Source organism: Atractosteus spatula, chromosome 15 (assembly GCF_055471065.1).
Source record: "Atractosteus spatula isolate fAtrSpa1 chromosome 15, fAtrSpa1.hap1, whole genome shotgun sequence".
Lineage (NCBI taxonomy): Eukaryota > Metazoa > Chordata > Actinopteri > Semionotiformes > Lepisosteidae > Atractosteus > Atractosteus spatula.
In genome coordinates, this window is record NC_142720.1 from 5789383 (window position 1) to 5808420 (window position 19038).

Genomic DNA, 19038 nt, shown 5'->3' on the forward strand with positions numbered 1-19038 from the left:
GATGAGATCGATCGAAAGCTGTCCCGATTGTGCTGACTAACCACTTGGGCTGCCCCGTAGTTAAGGTAAAGAGCAGATTGCCTTTTTCCCTGTGTGTATTTGCTTGCATTTCATGAGTTGGATCTGTACTGTGTAAAGTAAGTGGAGACTGACTGGCATTTCTCTACATTATAAATTAGATGCACAAGGAGGCATGCAAAGCCCTTGTTGTGAAAAGCAGCCCTTGTCCCCTTTCTACTATTGGTAAGTCTTGCAGTCTGACGGCATACATATATGAATTTTAAGTTGACTCACAATCTGAATAATATCCCAAGGAAAAGACGAATCACGAGTGTATCCACAATGACATCCTGGTGCGTTTCCCTGTTAAGCATGAGTGTGCTTGGGGGCTAACCTGTGACTGGAATTCAGCACCTCGAGTGCTACAGTGTGACTTACTGTGAGGCGGACTGCTTCTCTGCGGTGGGCCTGTGTGCTGTGCTATTCAGGTTAAGGTCATCTGCACTGCTCTTGATTGTTTTTCAGGTCGTGTATTGAAGCTGGCACTGTAATGCCGTTAAGCTCCTGAGCATAATAATTTTATTACTTCTAGAACCTATAGACATTATAATGTTCTCCCATTTACATTTTATTTCCTCCCAGAGCTCAATGATTATAGACCTCAGAATATATATACAGTATATATTTTCTTTAAATATGGAAAAAATACTCAGTTCTTTCAGTTTAAGACAGCTGTAGACTTCACACCTTTCATGGGATTGAAATGTGGTTTTACAAACAAGCATCTCAGATTTTGCTATTTTAATAAGGCAGAAATAGGATGCAAATTATTTTATTTGGAGACAGATTTAAGTGTTAGGGAGACTGGATTGCTTTATTAAAGACAGGCTGCATATGATGAATTATTTAGGGGATTACTGATACCCTGCTGTCTAGTTTTAATTGACTTCCAAAAAGCTCACCAGGAACCCATCAAGGCTACTAGCAGCTAGGAGCAAGATGGAGAAGGATTTTCATGAATAATACATTAACAATCTGTGGTTTCAGATTGTGACTTCAGCTTTGAGTCTGCCAAGAAAAAAAAATTCTTTTGATGTATAAATACATGCAGTAGGTATGTGCATAGCCGCTCTTTAAAAAACATGTTATTTATAGGTTCATTCATTTGCTACTTCTCTCAAGGACAGGGGTAGTATGGGTCAAAACTAAAAGAAAGGAGAGTTTCTCAGAATGCACTCATCCCCCATGCAAGGAGGGCACAAGGTGCTCTCTGTATTCTAAATGCCAAAGCTGTGCTGAGTTGTGCTGTAGTAAAAGGAAAGGTAATTCACTGATGTGCTGGGCTTTTCACTCGGCAGTGGTCATTATTGTTAGAAGGTAAATTGAATGCTACTCTAGAGGGCGGAGCAGTGGCACCGTGGCTAAGGATCTGCGCCTGTGGCTGGAAGGTTGCTGGCTCAAATCCCATGGCCAGCAGAGGAGTCCTACTGAGCGAGGCCCTTAACCCCAACTGCTCCAGGGGGGCTGTTTAAACAGCTGACCCTGCGCTCTGACCCCAAGCTTCTCTCCCTGTCTGTGTGTCTCAAGGAGAGCAAGTTGGGGTATGCAAAAAGACAAATTCCTAATGCAAGAAATTGTATAGGGCTAATAAAGTGATCTTATCTTACTCTGCCATGCTCATCCAGTGGGTACAGAGAGACTGTGAGTGGGTGGCACCATCAGCAGCCTCCCAATCCATCCTCATGTGCCTCTGTCTCCTCCGGTGCGTGGCATTACAGTGGACTGCTTTATGAACATAACTGGGAAGGAAAGAATGCAGTCGGGATCGCTAAAATAAAATAACAAGGATATTTTTCCTCTTGCTAACAATAAATAAGAAGACAAAGGCATATTAAAGGAAAATAATGACGGTGACCTTTCATTTCCTTCCTGTCCTTGAATTCAGTTATGGACTTTAGCACTTTTCTCACTACATATGATATCCAAACAAAAACAAGGAAAGATGCACACGTGTTCTTCAAAATTACTGATGTAAAGCTTAGTTGTTCTATCTCTTGGAAGTCGGTAATCCTGTACATTGGGAGTGGCAGCATGACTAATTGCTCTATCCAAATTGAGGGTTCTCTCAGCATTTGTGTTCTTTTTCTATTGTGGGCAAGACCCTGAGGGATGTTCTGTATTTTCTCTTATGGAATTCCACAGGCTTGTACAGTATCTGTTGCTGGAGTTTGATTCATGCTCACCAAAAGAGGGAGCAAGAGTATAACTGAACTGAATCTCTTGTTACAGTCTCAAGTAGAGGTTAATAAGTGACCATAAGGCAAAGCTTAAGGCCAAGGAATCTTAAAACCAGGAAGTGGAACAAAATTATAAAGGATATCAGCAAAACCATCTTTGCAGGTGACTGGGCTACATTTTTTTGGAAATGTTATTGGCTTACCTCATCTCTGTAATATGTTTTAAATGTGATTAAAACCAGCTACGCCACTTGGTTCTTTGGTGGTTGTAAGATTTATACTTTTAAGTCCAGCGATCGACTGGCAGCCCTTCTAGTGTGTACCCTGCCTTGCGTCCGTTGCTTGCTGGGATAGGCTCCGGCTGCCCCACGACCCTGAATTGGAAGAAAATGAATGGACAGACTAATAAAGTGGATGAAGGGGATAATTACATGATCACTGCTGGTGCTAAGCTCAGATAAACCGTAGCATTTCAGTAGGGCAATTAATTCACCATAAACTGTTGAAAACAGTATCTGATGCTGCTCAGGTGCAATCTTGCTTAAGCTTCAGTAACATAGGAACTTATCTTAACTTAACTTATCTTAGGAAGACAATTTAAAGATGCTAAACAACCCGTTTTCGGCCTGCAGAAGGAAGCTAGGGGACCTATCGAAAACCCATATGGACCTCGACAGACCATGCAGACTCCACACAGGTGTCGTCCCAGTCCAGAATCAGGTCCAGGACCCAATACCTGTAAGGCAACAATGTTAACTGTCATTGCTAACTGATTATTTCTGTCTATATAAAAGAGTATCTAGCTTGTCACATTCCAGTCATTTCGGTCTGATACGACCCGAGATCTGATAAGCAGTATGCATTACCTGTCTACACAATCTTGCTTAAAAAAATCCCAGTGGATACTAAACTAATCCAAGGCCAGAACACGAGACTGGGCCTTGCCCGGAGGATAAACTCGTGCAGCGTATGGCAGGGTTTTCAACTGGTGGACGAAGGGGTTTTTACACAAGTCTAATTGCTATAATTGCGGGGCTTCAAAAACACACCCATGGAGCTCTAACATGAAATCTTGTGTTTTTTTGTTACATTATGAACTTCCTAACTTGGCTGTGTTACCTCCTTTCTTTTCCAACACATCATAAGATTTACCTGTTTGGGTCTTTTTTTTATCTGAACTCGAGCAGACACAGGGGTGCCTACCTAGCTACTTATGAAGCACTGTTACTTGTAATACAATATTTCAGTTTCAATCTGTGATGCCAGTCATTGAAAGTAGTCTAACTTTTATAGATTGAAGGTTTTGGATTAATATCCTGCATGGGACACAATACCCTTTCACTGGGTACTTTGCTAAAATTACTTCAGTAATTCAAATAATGGGTACAAAATTAAGTTGCTGTTGACAAAAACGTCGGGCAAATAAATGAATAAATATTTCATAAATAAAGTCAGGGTATCATGAATTTGAAAAAGGTACTGTCTTCAGTGATTGTACAGTATATTCTAGAGCAATTGTGTGAATCCTATAGTCAAGTTACCTCCAAAAGCAACTGCTCTCTCCTGCTTTTCTTGTAACCTTCCAATGTTTTTATCTTTTTACAAGAAAAAAAAACTTTGATTTGTGATCCCTTACATGAGTAATGTGTAACTTTTATTGAATTACTTTCTAAAAGACATTTTCTCCAGCAGTGCCAATACACTGCTGGTAATAAAGCCTGAAATTTCAGGGGACATCAGTAACGAAATGGTGTACAGAAATGCAGTGGTAGGACTTCATTAAGTAGATTAGTGCTTTATTAACTGATCAAAGCCAAATGCAGATCATCTGAAGGCAGATGTGACAGCCCTGTCAGTGCAAGCTGACAGACATACCCAAGACTAGGCTGTGAAAGACAGCCCTACTGAATACGGACTTCATTCACTGTTTAAACCACTCCTTGCCATCATGGCCAAACACATCACAGAATGTAACCTGGTAACCTCCATGATAATGTGACAACAGATTAGTGATCTATATATCTAACTCAATAAACTGTAATAAATAACTTTGTTTTTTTCTTTTTGTTTTTTGTTCTTGCTGTGAATGCATAGATAAATTTCTCCTTGCTTGCACAGGTCTCCCCTATTGGACCTCAAGGCCCCATGAGCCAGTGCCATTGTATGTTGAAAAACATAAGAGACTGTAGAGTGTATTGAGACCATGTGACACGACACTTATCACTGCTGGTGAAATATGAAAAGTGTGTGGACATTCCAACAGCAATGTATTTCAATAGCATTGACCCAAATGCCTATGGATAAATACTTGTGGTCTTGAGAACTTTCATGAATGAGAATGATGAGGATAAGCCTAACCTTTACCCTAGAGTTATTTGCAGAATATATCTTGGTCAGTCTATAATGTTACTAACAAATGGCTAATAACCCATCATTAATTCTGTGATTTTATGATCTCTTGACTGTAGAGTGACGACGATTAACAACGTGTGCTATAAACAGTTGGAAACATAAAACTGGTTTCAAAAATTACATTTCAAGTATAAAGTTTCTCATTTGTACCCTATGAATTTGTAGTGTTCTTCATTTTATTTCTAATCATTGTCAAATCAACTCACACGTTTTTAATTTCGGTAGCTTGCACTAATATATTGGACAAATCAATACTATGAAAACCTTGTCATCTGATATACAGCAAAACATAAAGAGAACAGAATTAGACTTAATAACAGTGTGTTTGTTGTACAGTGCAATAACTATGGATACACACTGAAGACCTTGTCCATTCTTTTGATTTTGAGTTGTTTTCAGGTAATTTAGGGAAATCTGCCATAAGCAATAACTTAGAATCGCTTTGATCCAACCAAACAGTCTGGGAAGATTGCTCTAATATTACCCCACGACCCCCACACCAGTGTAGGGTCACGCACTACAGTTCCTGTGTTTTTTCCAGAAATAAGAGACAGGATAATGTAGGTACACAGGACTGAGGGACTCCTCCATCACTATTCCTTTACAAAAACAGAATCCAGGTCATGAAATACTGTATACATGCCGCTAACTTAATTTTTTTAACCATCCATTAATTTCTCTACAGTTCTTCAGAAAAAAAGTGATTGTGCAAGAAAAATCCCCACATGTTTTTAATTAAATTAGCCTGCACTGATATATTAGCCATTTTTCAACCTATTACATGATTTTAGCTTACGGTTAACAGTACAATTGTGTTATAAGTAATGCAAGGTAACTGTAAAAGGTTTATATGCAACCAATGATCATACTACTGAGTGAGAGAGCACACTGGCACGAATCCAGTCTTGCCAGCGAATTTGTCCTAGTTATGAAGTTGGTTGAGTGAGGCTAAGTACGTTCCTTGGCTTACTGTGAACCTACAGGTCCAGAAACATATGAGGTACGTACATGCAGGACTGCAGGGCACTGGCAGGCTAGTGTATCTACCCTTGGGCTTGCACTGGGGAACCAGCATTTTCATTCCAGACTAAAACAAAGACACAACCGGTTGTGCATTCATGCATGTCCAGCCCCAACTGCCCCAAGCACTTCAGGAAGTGAACAGGTTGATGGGCTTGAAAATCATCGACTGTGTCTGATAAAACATGGTACAACAATGGTAACTGCACTACCTCCTACAACATTGACACAGAACATGAGTAAGGATCCAGGTATGCATTAATTTGTGTTTAATTAGATTACTCTTGCTTTATTTGTCACAGCCTGACAGCCTTTAGTTATCCACATACGATTTGCTATTAACCCGTTTATGTTGTTTGCCCACACATGGCAGCAGGCAGAATGATGCAATTACAAGACAACGTCCATCCATGTGGCTGGTCAATAAAATTGGTCAAAACTTTTTTTTTTACTTGCAATGTAACTCAAAGAACCGAGACCAGAGACCAATGGAAAGCAGTTATGCTATTTGGCTCTATTAAAACTGACAAGACAGAAACAAATGTTAAAAAGCTGTCAAATTGCATATACTGCAATAAGCAAAATATGAAAGAAACAGCAAAAACACAACAACGGCGTGACTGATTTATGGCTTACTAAGTTATAAGACTGCTTTTGCTAAAAATACTTGCTTGCTGTGAGTGTGGAACTATATTGGGACATACAATATACTTGCCTGTGGTCACAGCACAGCAATTCTGTACTGTAGGTCAAACTATTCGCTAGGAATTCTCTTGAAATATTAAAGCTCTATTCAGACTCCAGTATAAATATGTTGCAATACCAAGGCATCTATTAATCTACAGTACTAGGAATGAACCAAAACTACATGTTTATTCATTACATTATTACATTCAACATCTGCCACTAATGACTTAATTTGCAAATCAAGGAGGCTGGGGGGGGAAGTACCATGACACATTTTGGCAATGTCTCCTCAGTCAGTGAGGTAATTAACTTGGATGACTCAGCCTGCAGATGTGTTGTTGGATACAAAGCAGGGTAACTGGTAAAAGCCAAACAGAGGAATTCAAGATCGGAAGCCCGTTCTGCTCCAGATTATGCAGTCGATACACGGCATGCCTTCGAGGATGACATGGTTAAAGAGTCGCTGGCAAATTGTTTCATTTTTTCCCATGCAAACTCGAGGGCTACCCAGATACAAGTGCTTCTTAAAATAATCTTTTCATAGTTCAAATCCCATTTTGTAACAAAATCCCCAAGTCAAAATGCACTGACATTTGGCTAATTAAGATTTAGCGAGGCCGACTGAAGCCCATTTGTAGTCTGGGCAGTTTACATTAGCATTATTAATCCCATGCATGATTTGCCAAGTCATTATACAGGTCTGGTGGTCTTACGTGCTCTCAGTACATAATCCATTATAATATACCTGACATCCCAGCAAATTGCTTGAACCATGGGCTATTTAGCTTAGGAGAACATCAGACTAATTTAGCTTCAGCCAAGACAAAATTTGGACTACTATTAAACAAAAGAGAAACACCTGCTGGCCCTGCATACAGAAAAGACTCCTCTAGTTGCAGTGGAATGTCAGCTAAAGCAAAATGTTATGTAAATATAATTATATTCCTTCAGGGCTTTTTTTCGTTTTTTTTTTTACTTGGACTGAATAAACAGACAAAATGAAGCATGCCTTTGCACAGTCAGTTTTTTATTTTTATTTTTAATGGCTACGCGTGCTACGCGTGTTCCCATTATCTGACCTTTACGTGAGCAGATATCTGCTGTATTTCATGCGGGAGGCCTGTCTGTGAAAAAAATGAGCCTTGCTGCATCTCCATGGCAAAGTTCAGGAATGTGGAAAAATAACAAAGAATAAATGTGACTACTATACATTTTGAATGGAAGATGTTCATACCTGAGATAGTATTAACAAACTATACACATCAATGCCAAGCTGGAATTATAATACTTTTAAGCTTTTTTCTGCTTGGGTTTACCAAGCGCAAACTGATGCCATTACAAGCATTAGTAAAACATCATCAGAGAAGTGCAGAGCTTTTAATTATTAGTGTGTTTCCTGGTGCCTTGTGGCTGAACAATTTTGTTAGGTTACTGCAGCAGAAATTATGTTGTTTTCAGGCAAATTCAAATTTTTTCTACTGTATTTTATTAACTTATTTCCCATGCATTATTAGGTAGTGTTACTTTTTATACATTCACATTCTTATGAAATGATAATCTAAACATTTTAAAATTGTGATGGGTAATGTATTCTCGAGAAAAGACAGAATTTGTACATCACGTAATTTAACCCAAAATGCCTCCTAGAAACTGTTTGGTGCTAAGAACGAAAATGAAAGATTTCATGAACCTGTAACTGGACCGATGCATTTGAAGTAAATGAGAGCGTATAATGATTTAAATAGTATCAATCGTATAGTGCAAAAGTGAAGGCTAGACATGTCTTCGCAATGACTAACAGTCACTGATAACATACGTGAATAAAAAAAAAACGTGAGAAAGATTTGTTTGTTAATGTGTTGAAGAAACCATTCGTGTTTTTATTATGAGTTATTATGAATTAATTTAATAATTTAATATATTAATTTCAACCATAACCAGGCATTCATTTAGCTAATAGAGAAGGCAGTGGCAATGCACATTTACCTACCCTTTACAACGAAGGAAACCTACATACAGTAATGCCTTCGCAAGATAATGACAGCAGCTGAGAACAGTACTTATGTCTTGCAATTTTCTGATTTTTGTGCACATGAATCACTCTGCTTTCTCTTTGTTTGTCCACGGCGTCGATAGCACTGTTTGTTTTAATTGCAAACGACTGTCTCAATTCGTCTTCGGTTTCCTTGGTTTAAGGACCTTGGACAACACTCTAGCAAAGCATGCTGGGAGCCGTAGTCCTCGGCGTGTCCTATTTACCTGACGGGTAACGAGCAGATAGCTTTTTAAAAACTCCAATACCCATGACCTCTTGCGGCCAGCAGCTCTTACCGACAGCGTCTGCCCTCATGGCGTCGTGGTAACCAAGTGCTGCGTTCACCTAGAAACCAGAGCACCTATTCTCGAAAACATTACGCAAAGATACCAGCTGGAATTACCCTTGAATGCTATCCCCCCTACGTCAAGTTTTCTTCTCCGATGTGTTTCGCAACATAAGGTTTCCGTGGCGTTATTTGGTTTGTTTGTTTTTGGTTTTTATTGTTATTTGTTCTTGTATTGCATTGTTTTTATCTATTTATTTCTCTCCAGGACCCCGCTTATAATCATTTGACGCGCAATGTTCCTCTAACCGAGTCCGAAATCCCTCTTCTCTCTAAAAACAGGGAAAACGACAACAACATCCATTTGAGATGCGGATTAAGGAGGGGAGACGCGCCGAGGGAGGCTGTGGTCGGAAGCCGTTTAATTATTTGGCGCTGCAACGAAGTTAACGAAAAATTTGCATTCCGGGGCGTCCTCGCCGGGGGGGGGGAGGCGAGGCGGGCTGTTCGCGTAGTAGTTGCCGAGACAGGCTGCTCGCTGCCAGTGAAGACGGTCTCAGCCCGGACCTCCTCCGCACATCGCGGCTGGGTCACCGAGGGGACTCTCCTCCAGCAGATTTATGAATGGTGGCAGTCTGACACAGCGCTCGGCCTGTTTTGGTAAATGTTTCTTTGATTTCATACGTATTTAAATCTATACAGAGAGAGAGGGGCACACAAGCAGCTGCAGCCCGTGTTCGTGAAGTGTGCGGGCACGGTGCAATTATGATGGCTGATGAGAGGATGTGGGGATTAGCGTGCGGATTATGTCCTTGCAGTCTTTTTACTAATTTGTGCATCTTTGGTGATGTGTCTCCACCCCCCCCCCCCCCCCCCAGTGTATTTGCATTTGCATTTGCATTTGCATTTAATCGTGAGTCTGTTTGACACAGGGGGGTTAAACGCTCATTAACATGTTTTTTTTTTAAAGAAGGAGATCTCTAAGGGGACAGCTTTTTTTTTTCAATGGTGTGAGTAAACCGCAGATCTTTAGCAAGGGCGGGGGGGAAAAGTTAATTATCAGACGCTTTCTGAAATAATGCACGGCATAAATACGAGAGCAACGAATAAATATCGCGTTAAGTTTTAGGGACACTAGGAATATATTGTATAATATTTTAAAAGACGCTTTTCACTTTTTGGATCTTAATAGGATTTTATTTTTAACATTAATAGGGAAGAACTGATTACTGGTGAAGAGCAGGGCTAGAGTTTCAGTGGTGTGGGCTAAATGTTTAATGCCTGCGAAAAGACCAGACGTTTTCAAACATGCACTGGACTAGCTGTCAGGTCAGGGTGTAAAACCCGCCGTGTTTGTGCCGCTGGTGCTGTTCTTTCGGAGAGGAAATATCTGAAAAGTTGTGCTGCCCAACGTAACTGATCATTACCGATTGTCAGATTTATCATGGCGGACCGGACCGCTCCCCGCTGCCAGCTGCGACTGGAGTGGGTCTACGGCTACAGGGGTCACCAGTGCCGCAATAACCTGTACTACACCGCCGGCAAGGAGGTCGTGTACTTCGTGGCGGGAGTCGGGGTGGTGTACAACACCCGAGAGCACAGCCAGAAGTTTTATCTGGGACACAACGACGACATTATCAGGTAAGCCGTGAGACGCGGAGTCGACTCGCACCTCTCTCTCTCCCGGTCGCGCCGCGCTTCCCCCCCCAAAAAAAACCGGTTTCCAGATCCAGCTTTTTGCGAGGTACCGACAGCCAGACGGGTGTTTCGGCACATTGCCCCCAGTAATAGTAAAGACGGACCCGGTAAGTTACTGAAAACAGCGAAGGGTTTCTTTTTTCTCCCTTTAACGAGTCGTTTGCAACCTGATGAACCCAAAAGTACTCGAGTGGCACAGGGTGTTTCAATTTATAGTGGAGAGGGACTTCGTGATTGAGGATGCGGCGAGGTGCCGTCCTGCAGAATGCAATCCGCTCCATCTCTTTGGTTGTAAATCGGTAACCTGACAGTTCGCTGTCATTTCGCTACTGGTCTTCGTGGTAAACACCTCTGATGGATGGCGCGGTTCTTTTTTATCGACGCATACAGAAACCCTTTCGATTATCTGCTTTTCACTTGTGTGTTTTTGTGCCTTTGTGTAAACCAGCGTGTGTGGATGGTGCAGGGGAGGTGATAACAACGTTACTCGTCGCTGCTTTGCTTCGGGAAGATGTTTTTCGAGTAGAGTAGTAGGCGATTTTTTAATCGCAGGTAGGTGTAGTTCCACATCGGTGACAAAACTGGAAAGCTTGTGTTTTTTTTTAGAGCAATCATGCTGTTACTGTAGTGAAATAGTAAATACCAAGTATTAGCCTCTGCCTTGCATTCTTCAGCCTGTAAATTTGTTAACATCATGTACACTTTGTAAATATATGCTGTATGCACTTTTAATTCTTCACTTGAATTCTTGAGCTTCAGAAACGGTTTTCCCCCTCTTTTGGCAGTAGTGTTACCGGCTTGCAATGCAGATGCTGAACGGAGCTGCTTGCAGAATTATTTCATTAATGAAGCAACCCGGGAAACGGTGGGGGCAGTGTTTATAAATCACTGTGAACGGTGGCTGGAGTGTTTCAAGGAATACCTGCTGCAGATCCGAAGTGGGTTAGACAGCACTTCATCTCTGCCACAATAATGTATTATCCGGAGTGGTTTGGGCCCCCACAGGAGAATTAAGTTATTATTCATGCAGCAGAGAAGGAGTGCTGTTGTTGAGTTCGACAAAGGGAGCAATTTGTTTGCACCAAGTGTGGGTAATTAGTTGACCTATTCCAAGGACAGCTGCTGAACAAAAAAAGTGAAGGGTCTGGGTGTTTTACGTGGTGTCTGGTTTGTGTAATCCTGCACAACTGAGGCACCCAAGAAGACTCCTGTTTCAAAACTCACGACAGTGTCAGCCAGGGTTGTCATAGCGGTGTGTGGCAATGTCCACTTTAAGTTAAAACTTCTTTGTGGCCCCAGTTTATTTGATCTAGTTCCATTAAAGCATGAAATCTCAAGAGACATTTTAAACGTTCACAGATTGATCACTTTTTATTTTTTATTTTTTTCATTCAGAAAAATGGTGGGTATAAGGTGCTTTAAGAAGGAGCTTCCCTGCACTGTGCCCAAGCACCGTGAGATGTAACTGCTGGCCAACTACTCAAAGGCATGGATGGAAATGGAAGAACTGTTTCAAAATAGCTGTAACAGTATTTAGGCGTCATGGTGGCATACTGGTTAGTAATTGCTGCCTTGCAGCGTGGAGGCCCTGGGTTCATTTCCCGGGGTGTGACCACCATGGAGTTTGTGTGTTCTCCCATTGTTAATGTAGGCTTCCTCTGGGTGCTCTGGTCTCCTCCCACAGTCCATAGACGTACTGGTAGGTGAATTGGCTTCTGGGAAAATTGGACCTGGTGTGAGTGTGTGCATGTCCATGTTTGTCCGTCTGGTGTCCGATCCAGGGTATACATGCTGCTTTGATCCTGTTGACAGCCGGGATAGGCTTCGCCCCCAGCTTCCCCGTGACCCTGAATTGGTTGAGGCAGTTAAAAAATGGATGGACGGATGTACAGATGCAACAATATTTATTTTCCTCAAGGCTAGCAGATAATAGCGGCTCTCCATGGATATGAATTATTCCCCAGAGGTGATATAAAAAGGGAGAGCGATAAGACTGTTTTGTGTGTGACGAGCGTTCATGAAAAACAAACAGAATCAGGCGTGATCAGACCCTTCTGGTCTCCGTGGACATTTGGCACTGCAGTGTTGTGAAGGGTTTGTGCCACACTGGTAACTGTTAAGTGCAGCAACAGAAAGGCAAGCTGTAACCATCGGCCATAGCAACGCCATAAACACAGGCGGCATCCTCTGGACTGCTGCGGAAGACATGGCATCCTGCCTCTTACAGACTCAAACGCTCTGAGTTCTCTTGTACTTGAATCAGATTGTATTTCTCTGTTTAGTGTACTGCAAAGCTGAAACTCTTTATCTGTATTTAATGTCTAGTGATTTTCTGAAAACAAAATATCCGTTTAAATATTAATGTCTTTGTATAGTACAGTATATTTGCAGTGTACATGCATGTCCCCTTATACATCTGTTTAGTTAATTATTTTGACTACAGTATTTAGTGAATTTGTTTTTCAACTAAAGGAATCTACCCTCCCATACCGTACCGTGCACAAGACGGATGATTAACAATGCTGTTGAACGTGACAGGGCACGGCAAGGTCTGCTGCATTCTAGAAATAAGGTTTGTTTGTATATTAATGAACACACATTGTTCCTGAGAATACACGTAAATCCTTGGGCCAGATTGCTGAAGTCATACCCTTATTCTTCAGACAGAAGTAGCAATAGTAGTAACAAAATCTACTGAAGACCAGCATGTTTGTGGCTTTTTGTATTTTGCAATGATGTAATGTGAAGGAAGATGCAGTTAAGGATGTGCATCACTCTGGATAAAGCAGCTTTTGCATTGTTTCATTCAGCAACCATAGCAGGTTTAGAAAATTGTTCATTATAAGTCTGCATTTTGCAACTATCTGGTATGCCGTCCTTAACATGGTAACTTCCAAAATTGTGTCAAAAAGAGAATTAGAGGAGAGAGGGCAAACCGTAACATGTAGTAATGCAGCACGTGCCTATAGACCAGTTTCCCCACAATTATTGTGCTTGTAGTAATCAGACGGTGGCAGTATCTCTGTGTGAGACAGACTAGCTGAGAGAGCCTAACGTGTTTAAATAACTGGGGTGCGGAGGTGCCTAATGGAAACTGACAGTTCCGTAGGATAAGCATCTTTACATTTGATATGTTTGTTTATTCCAGGCTGCAAGAGCAGTCCTTGCCTCCATATAGCCCACCGTAAAGCCCTTTATTTTTGTCTGGTTATTTCCTCAGGTTTCTGGGAATCACTCTCATTTTTACATCATTATTGCAGCTGTCAAATTTCCTGATTATTTCCATATATTATCTGTGGAGGGACGGGGCCGTGGTGCAGGAACTTTGCAAAGATTAATAGGCAGCCCTTGTCTCTGTTGTCACTGCAACAGTAATAAAATTTAGGAGCAATTACAGCAGCAGATTAACGGGGAACAGAAGCACAGAACTGTTGTTATGGAAGAAAACAGTAACATAAAACACTCCACCTTAAAAAGACTGTTTTTTACCAGCTTGACTTGTGCTGGTAAATAGTACAGTTTACTATTAAATCCTTATCAGTTTATCATCATTACCAAAATAATGTTTTATGATATTTCTTAAAAATAATACGTGACTTGATTTGTTCTATGTGTTCTCATGATCAGTCTTTATACTTGAGATTTGTATGTTTTGTATTGATGCATTGTTTCTTTTGTAACATACATCGATCTGTAATCTTTACTTGTTGCTATGCAATTATGTTGTTTGCCCTAACAGTATAGCATTCATATTTTTATTGGCTACTCTGTGCTTTTATACCAGGGGCCTGTTGAAGCTTGTTGCTGAGCTTTTGAGCTGGAGTACTGAGTTTACAATGGACTCTTCCTGAAAAGAATGGCTCCAATCATAATGACTCTTGAAAGATATCTGGAAGACTGTTACAACACTGAATTGTTTATTTTAATGAGGGCAGGTAAATTTCGGTCTCCCTGTAAAAGACTCCACCTCTAGTACTGGTGGAATGACGTACCCCAGAGGTCACAAAGTCCAGCGCGGTCTATACCAGTCAGTGACACTGGATGATGGATCCCAGTGGTGGCCCCAGAGAACTGCCACAGTGGACATGGGTGTATCGGGGGTACATTGGCGTATTGTGCTACAGTGACCCCAGTGCTGGCTGGAGGCTCCTGGGGCTTTGCTCAGAATCACTGGGAGGCTGGGTGTGTTCTCCAGGAGCCAGTACATTCGTCAAGCGTTTTCAAGCATGCAAGGTTTAACCCACATTACGGTCTAAAAATAAAAGCTCTGTTTTAAAAAAAACAAAACATTAAGCTTAAAAAAGCATTGACTCACTTCCAGAGATTCCTGCATTACCTTTCTGAAATACTTCTGTGATGCCTTACAGTTTTAACAGTGTTTCCTTTCTTCATAGAAAACAACAGGTTTGGGCTTCGATTAAGGTGGTGACAAATGTCTTCTTGCCCTTAACTCCCTGTTTTTTAAAGCATGATCGCAGAGTGAAAAGACAGTGCTCATCTTGACAGTGTGTCATGGAGGATGTGCATTCTTTGTGGTTCTCTTAATCCAGTAGGGGATGGACTTGTTGGATGTAATATTGAGTTACATTTCAGACAGCAGTTCAAGTGACACACCGCAATGTTATTTATACCTCTGCAGACATATCAGAGTTATAATGAAACTAACAAGATGACTCTTGAAGACGGACACTGTATTCAGACATCGATTTCTGGCTAAGATTTGGTAATCATGTAAATCTTTAGGCCACCTTTGTGCTTTGTCAAAGGAGCTGATCAGTCAGTGAGCTTCAGTGATCAGCGAGAGAAGCCATTCGTAAGCTTCTTTGGACTAGAAATGCAAGGCACCTCCTCTCTTTGAAAAAAAGAAAACCATGCGTGAGACTGAGACGGATCCCTTTTCATTGACATTCATCGCAAGGCTGAGGTTGCAATGCTTGACAGGAGAAGCATTTTTATCAAAGCTGGAAGCTTGTTAGGAATTTTTGGGGGAAAATGACGCAACAAAAGAAGAAATCCCTCTACCGGCAGAAGGAGTCCCAGAGTGCCGGAGCTGGTAGATGTGTCGAGGGGATTGTCTGGCTAGAGAGGGCGGAACTAGAGCAGTGTGTTTGGAGGAACGCCGCACTGTGTACATTCTGATCACGTAAGATGTTCTGTGTGGCTGTCAAGCGAAGGGGAATGCCTTCTTGACATCACAGCTGTGGGGCCTCGTTTTTTAATTGACAGAATGTGCATCCCAGACCTGGAGATGGGCACTGAATCAGGAGAACAGAGAGAAGGCAGTCACAGCTTGTACCTCGTGGGGGGAAGTCTGAAGGGGTGGCATTTTGTATTCAGATGCAGTTGTCTGTGGTGTGTGATGTCCTCTCTTCCTTTCAAGGGTGCTCAGTGATTCTTGATGTTTCGGTTATAACTGTGCAGTATCGTGTTCTGATTGTCTGCACACAAACAAGTGGATTAGGTTTGTCATGTTTATCTCTCTGATATGCAATGCAGAAAAGCCCTGCACACGATCAGTTGGCATTAATAAAGACAAAGGGCTTGCATTATAGTTTTTGCTTTTTGGTGGCAGCTCTTACAATGTTTACAATGTAAATTTGATCAGATCTGTCATAATTTCGTGTGGGATATTTTGGTATTCAGCAGATCATGCTTAGGGTACTAAGTAGATTATAACAATTCATTCCCTTCATTCTTTGAGATAAATTAATTTTCCTACAATGCTGAGTTAATATGATACACCCAAGCGCAGGGAATCACACATGCATAATAATAGGCTCAACTAGTCAGGGATGAAATAATAAATGTGTACGCTTCTTTTCCTTAGTATTTGAATGAAGATTTTTTTTTTCTGAGATGTAGACCCTTAAAGGTTTAGTGACTAACCCATTTCCGAAGAAGAAAGGAGTGCATTGAAATGCCCCAGTCACACTTGCATGTCCTGTTTTTCCCAAGCCTAGTAATGCTTGACTGGACAATAAATATTCCATGAAGCAATGAAACTGGTCAACCCTGAAATTATGAGAGGCTGTTAACATGCCTGGTAATGGATCTGTTTACATGGAAGTCTGTTTCCATCTTTAATATTTAATCTGTCCATCAAGGGAGTCAAAAAACGAAAACAAAATGGCACATACAGTAAAAATCCAGGAGCTCTTTCCTGTCATCTTCTGGTGATAATTAGATCACAGATGAATCCCTACACAATGCATAATTTCTGAATATTTGTACTTTCCTGCCTTGAAAACACACAAAAAAGGAAAGGAAATGGCTGAGAAGTATTTGACCAGATTTGATGAATATATACAGTAGGCTAAAGAGATTTAAGGCTCCACAGCCGAAACATTGTGTTTTCTCTCTTCTCTTTTCCGCAGGGAATAAACCTATTACTTGTTCCTTTGCAGACTACGCATGCTGACGCAGCTACCCACCTAAAGAGATTTATGTATTGTTATATTACAATAAAAAGTAAAAGAAGAAGAAATAGGTTTCTGTTTTTAAAGCACTATTTTTCTCTAATTTTAAAAAAGTCTAGGAAAATTGTAGGAAAGGGACCAATTGGTTGATCGGCCATTACACACCAGTAGCCCAAAAGCTGTATATACTAAATCTAGTTCAGGTGGGGAGCTGTGTCAGCATGCGTAGGTTGCAAAGGAACAAGTAATAGGTTTATTCCATGTTGAAAAGCAAAGAGAGAAAACGATGTTTCGGCTGTGGAGCCTTCTTTGGGTGTAAGAAAGCCGTCACGTCTTCAGCCGAAAGCCTCAGACGAAACGTGTTTTCTTTCTTATCTTTTCAGCGGGGAATAAACCTATTACTTGTTCCTATACTAAATCTATGTAAGCACAAAATTTAATAAATTTACAGAAAACAGAACTTAACTTAATGGAGAACATCAGGAAGGCCAGATTCAACAAGCCCAGAGTGGAATTTAGCCAGGACACCAGCACTAACACCCCTAGTCTCTGTAGCACTACTATTGGATCTTTAATAGCCAAGTAGTCAAGACCTCAGTTGAACAGCTCTTCCCAGAGGGAAGAACGCCACCTACTGGTCCGTCCACTAACACCACTTGTAGGCCTTGTTCACAAAGATAATGGCAAATGTCTGTGGAATATGGGTGTAAGCAGTTTGTTGAGAGGATGCCTATCTACAGCATTGCTTTCCAATATAGCAGTGGAATCTCTTCTTAAAGGTAGCGTCTGTTAGCAAAGGTGTTGACACTACCTGAAAACTGTGGACACAGAGAAAGAGCTTCAGTGACAGGAATGACAGGTCCTATCCTGGCTAACACTGGGTTATCTCAGATATGATTGGGAGCCTTTTCTTTTATTAAGTGCCTGTTTGTAAAATATATGTTTAAAACTTCACATACAGTACAGCACAGTAAATATAGACAATGGACAGCGATTGGCACCTGACTTCCAGGCCCAGAAGGAAGTGCAACTTCAGACATTTGCGTGTTGCCACCTGTCTTGCTGGAAGGAAGCCTTACCGAAGAATGTCTTATTTGGACGTGGCCTTGTCTTTTCATATCTCTAGTACTAGATTCCTTAATGTGAGCGTCTGCAGTCGGTGAGAACAGCTGAGGTAAGGCCTGCCTGTGCAGAGTTTGTGTGTTAGCCAGTTGTTATGACTGCGAGAGGCATGTCTTGCCCCTGTGGTTATGGACGGAGGTGCTGCCTCCAACCCCCGTCTCCCTGCTGTCCTCGGTTATTCTGGGTGACTGGTGATGCAGGCATCTAGGCTGCTTTGCCCTGCAGATGGTGATGGCCTGCAGGCCGAGGATACCTCGCGCGAAGGTGGAAATCAGGGCAAATGGCCAGACTCGGCAGGAAATCACCGAAGCTCAGATGCCCTCCCAGTCACCCTGAGCAGCTCTGAATCCGAAAACAAATCGAAGAGCTTTGACGGGCTTTGCTCGGTTTGTGTTTAGCCCACCTTACAGTAATTCCATTGTCTGTGGATTTTGGTTTTGTCCAGGCAGAAGAGGAGGGGGGCAGTGGTGCTGTAAATATGAAATATAAAGCAGAAGCAGAAGGAACCTGTGCTGCACTGAAGTGCAAAATAGGTTAAAGAGTCATAGAATTTAAAATGCATTATTTCCTTCTTCAGAAAAACATTTTCTCTTGAATGCTGTGAGGTTTGTCTACACGTCCAGCTGTGTTTTTTATATAGTATGTCCTGTTCTGTAATACAAATCATATTCTTCTACAGTAGATTTACATTGGTTCTTGTTTTTTCTGTGTATATACTGCTGCTATAAATACAGTCATCTATGTATATAGAGAAGAAGAGAATGTATTTTTAGCTACGTATTTTCTATATTTTTGTTCCCAGCGTAACTTAAATAGATGTGTCCTGGTGTGCATTATGGTTTTGAATTAATGGAATATGCTACTTACATTTTCATTCTGTAGTGAAAAACTGCAGTCATGGGGATTGTAGTTATTGACTTGACTTGCATTGATTCGCTTATGCTAAATTGCCATTTGAGAATGGTCTGAAATCTTATTCAGCGTGGCGTATTGGAAATTACTGTACCAAAACTTATTGTTGTTGGAAAGCGTCCTGTGCTGTTTTTTGTTATATTCTCCTAACCTTGCTTGTCCTTGCTGCAAGAGAGCTTCAGGCACAACCTGATAGTGACATTGTACATTTGT

The 19038-nt window shown here is 41.3% G+C and overlaps 1 protein-coding gene across 1 annotated transcript in view; it reads left to right on the top strand.

The window, feature by feature from the left end:
* Window positions 1-8821: 8821 nt before the first annotated feature.
* Window positions 8822-19038, top strand: part of eml6 (EMAP like 6) — a 115448-nt gene continuing 105231 nt past the window's right edge. The window contains exons 1-2 of the mRNA XM_088934406.1: window positions 8822-9337; window positions 10115-10318. Of these exons, the coding sequence (XP_088790532.1) occupies window positions 10122-10318 (197 nt within the window). The 5' untranslated portion in view covers window positions 8822-9337; window positions 10115-10121. The remainder of the gene's footprint in view (window positions 9338-10114; window positions 10319-19038) is intronic.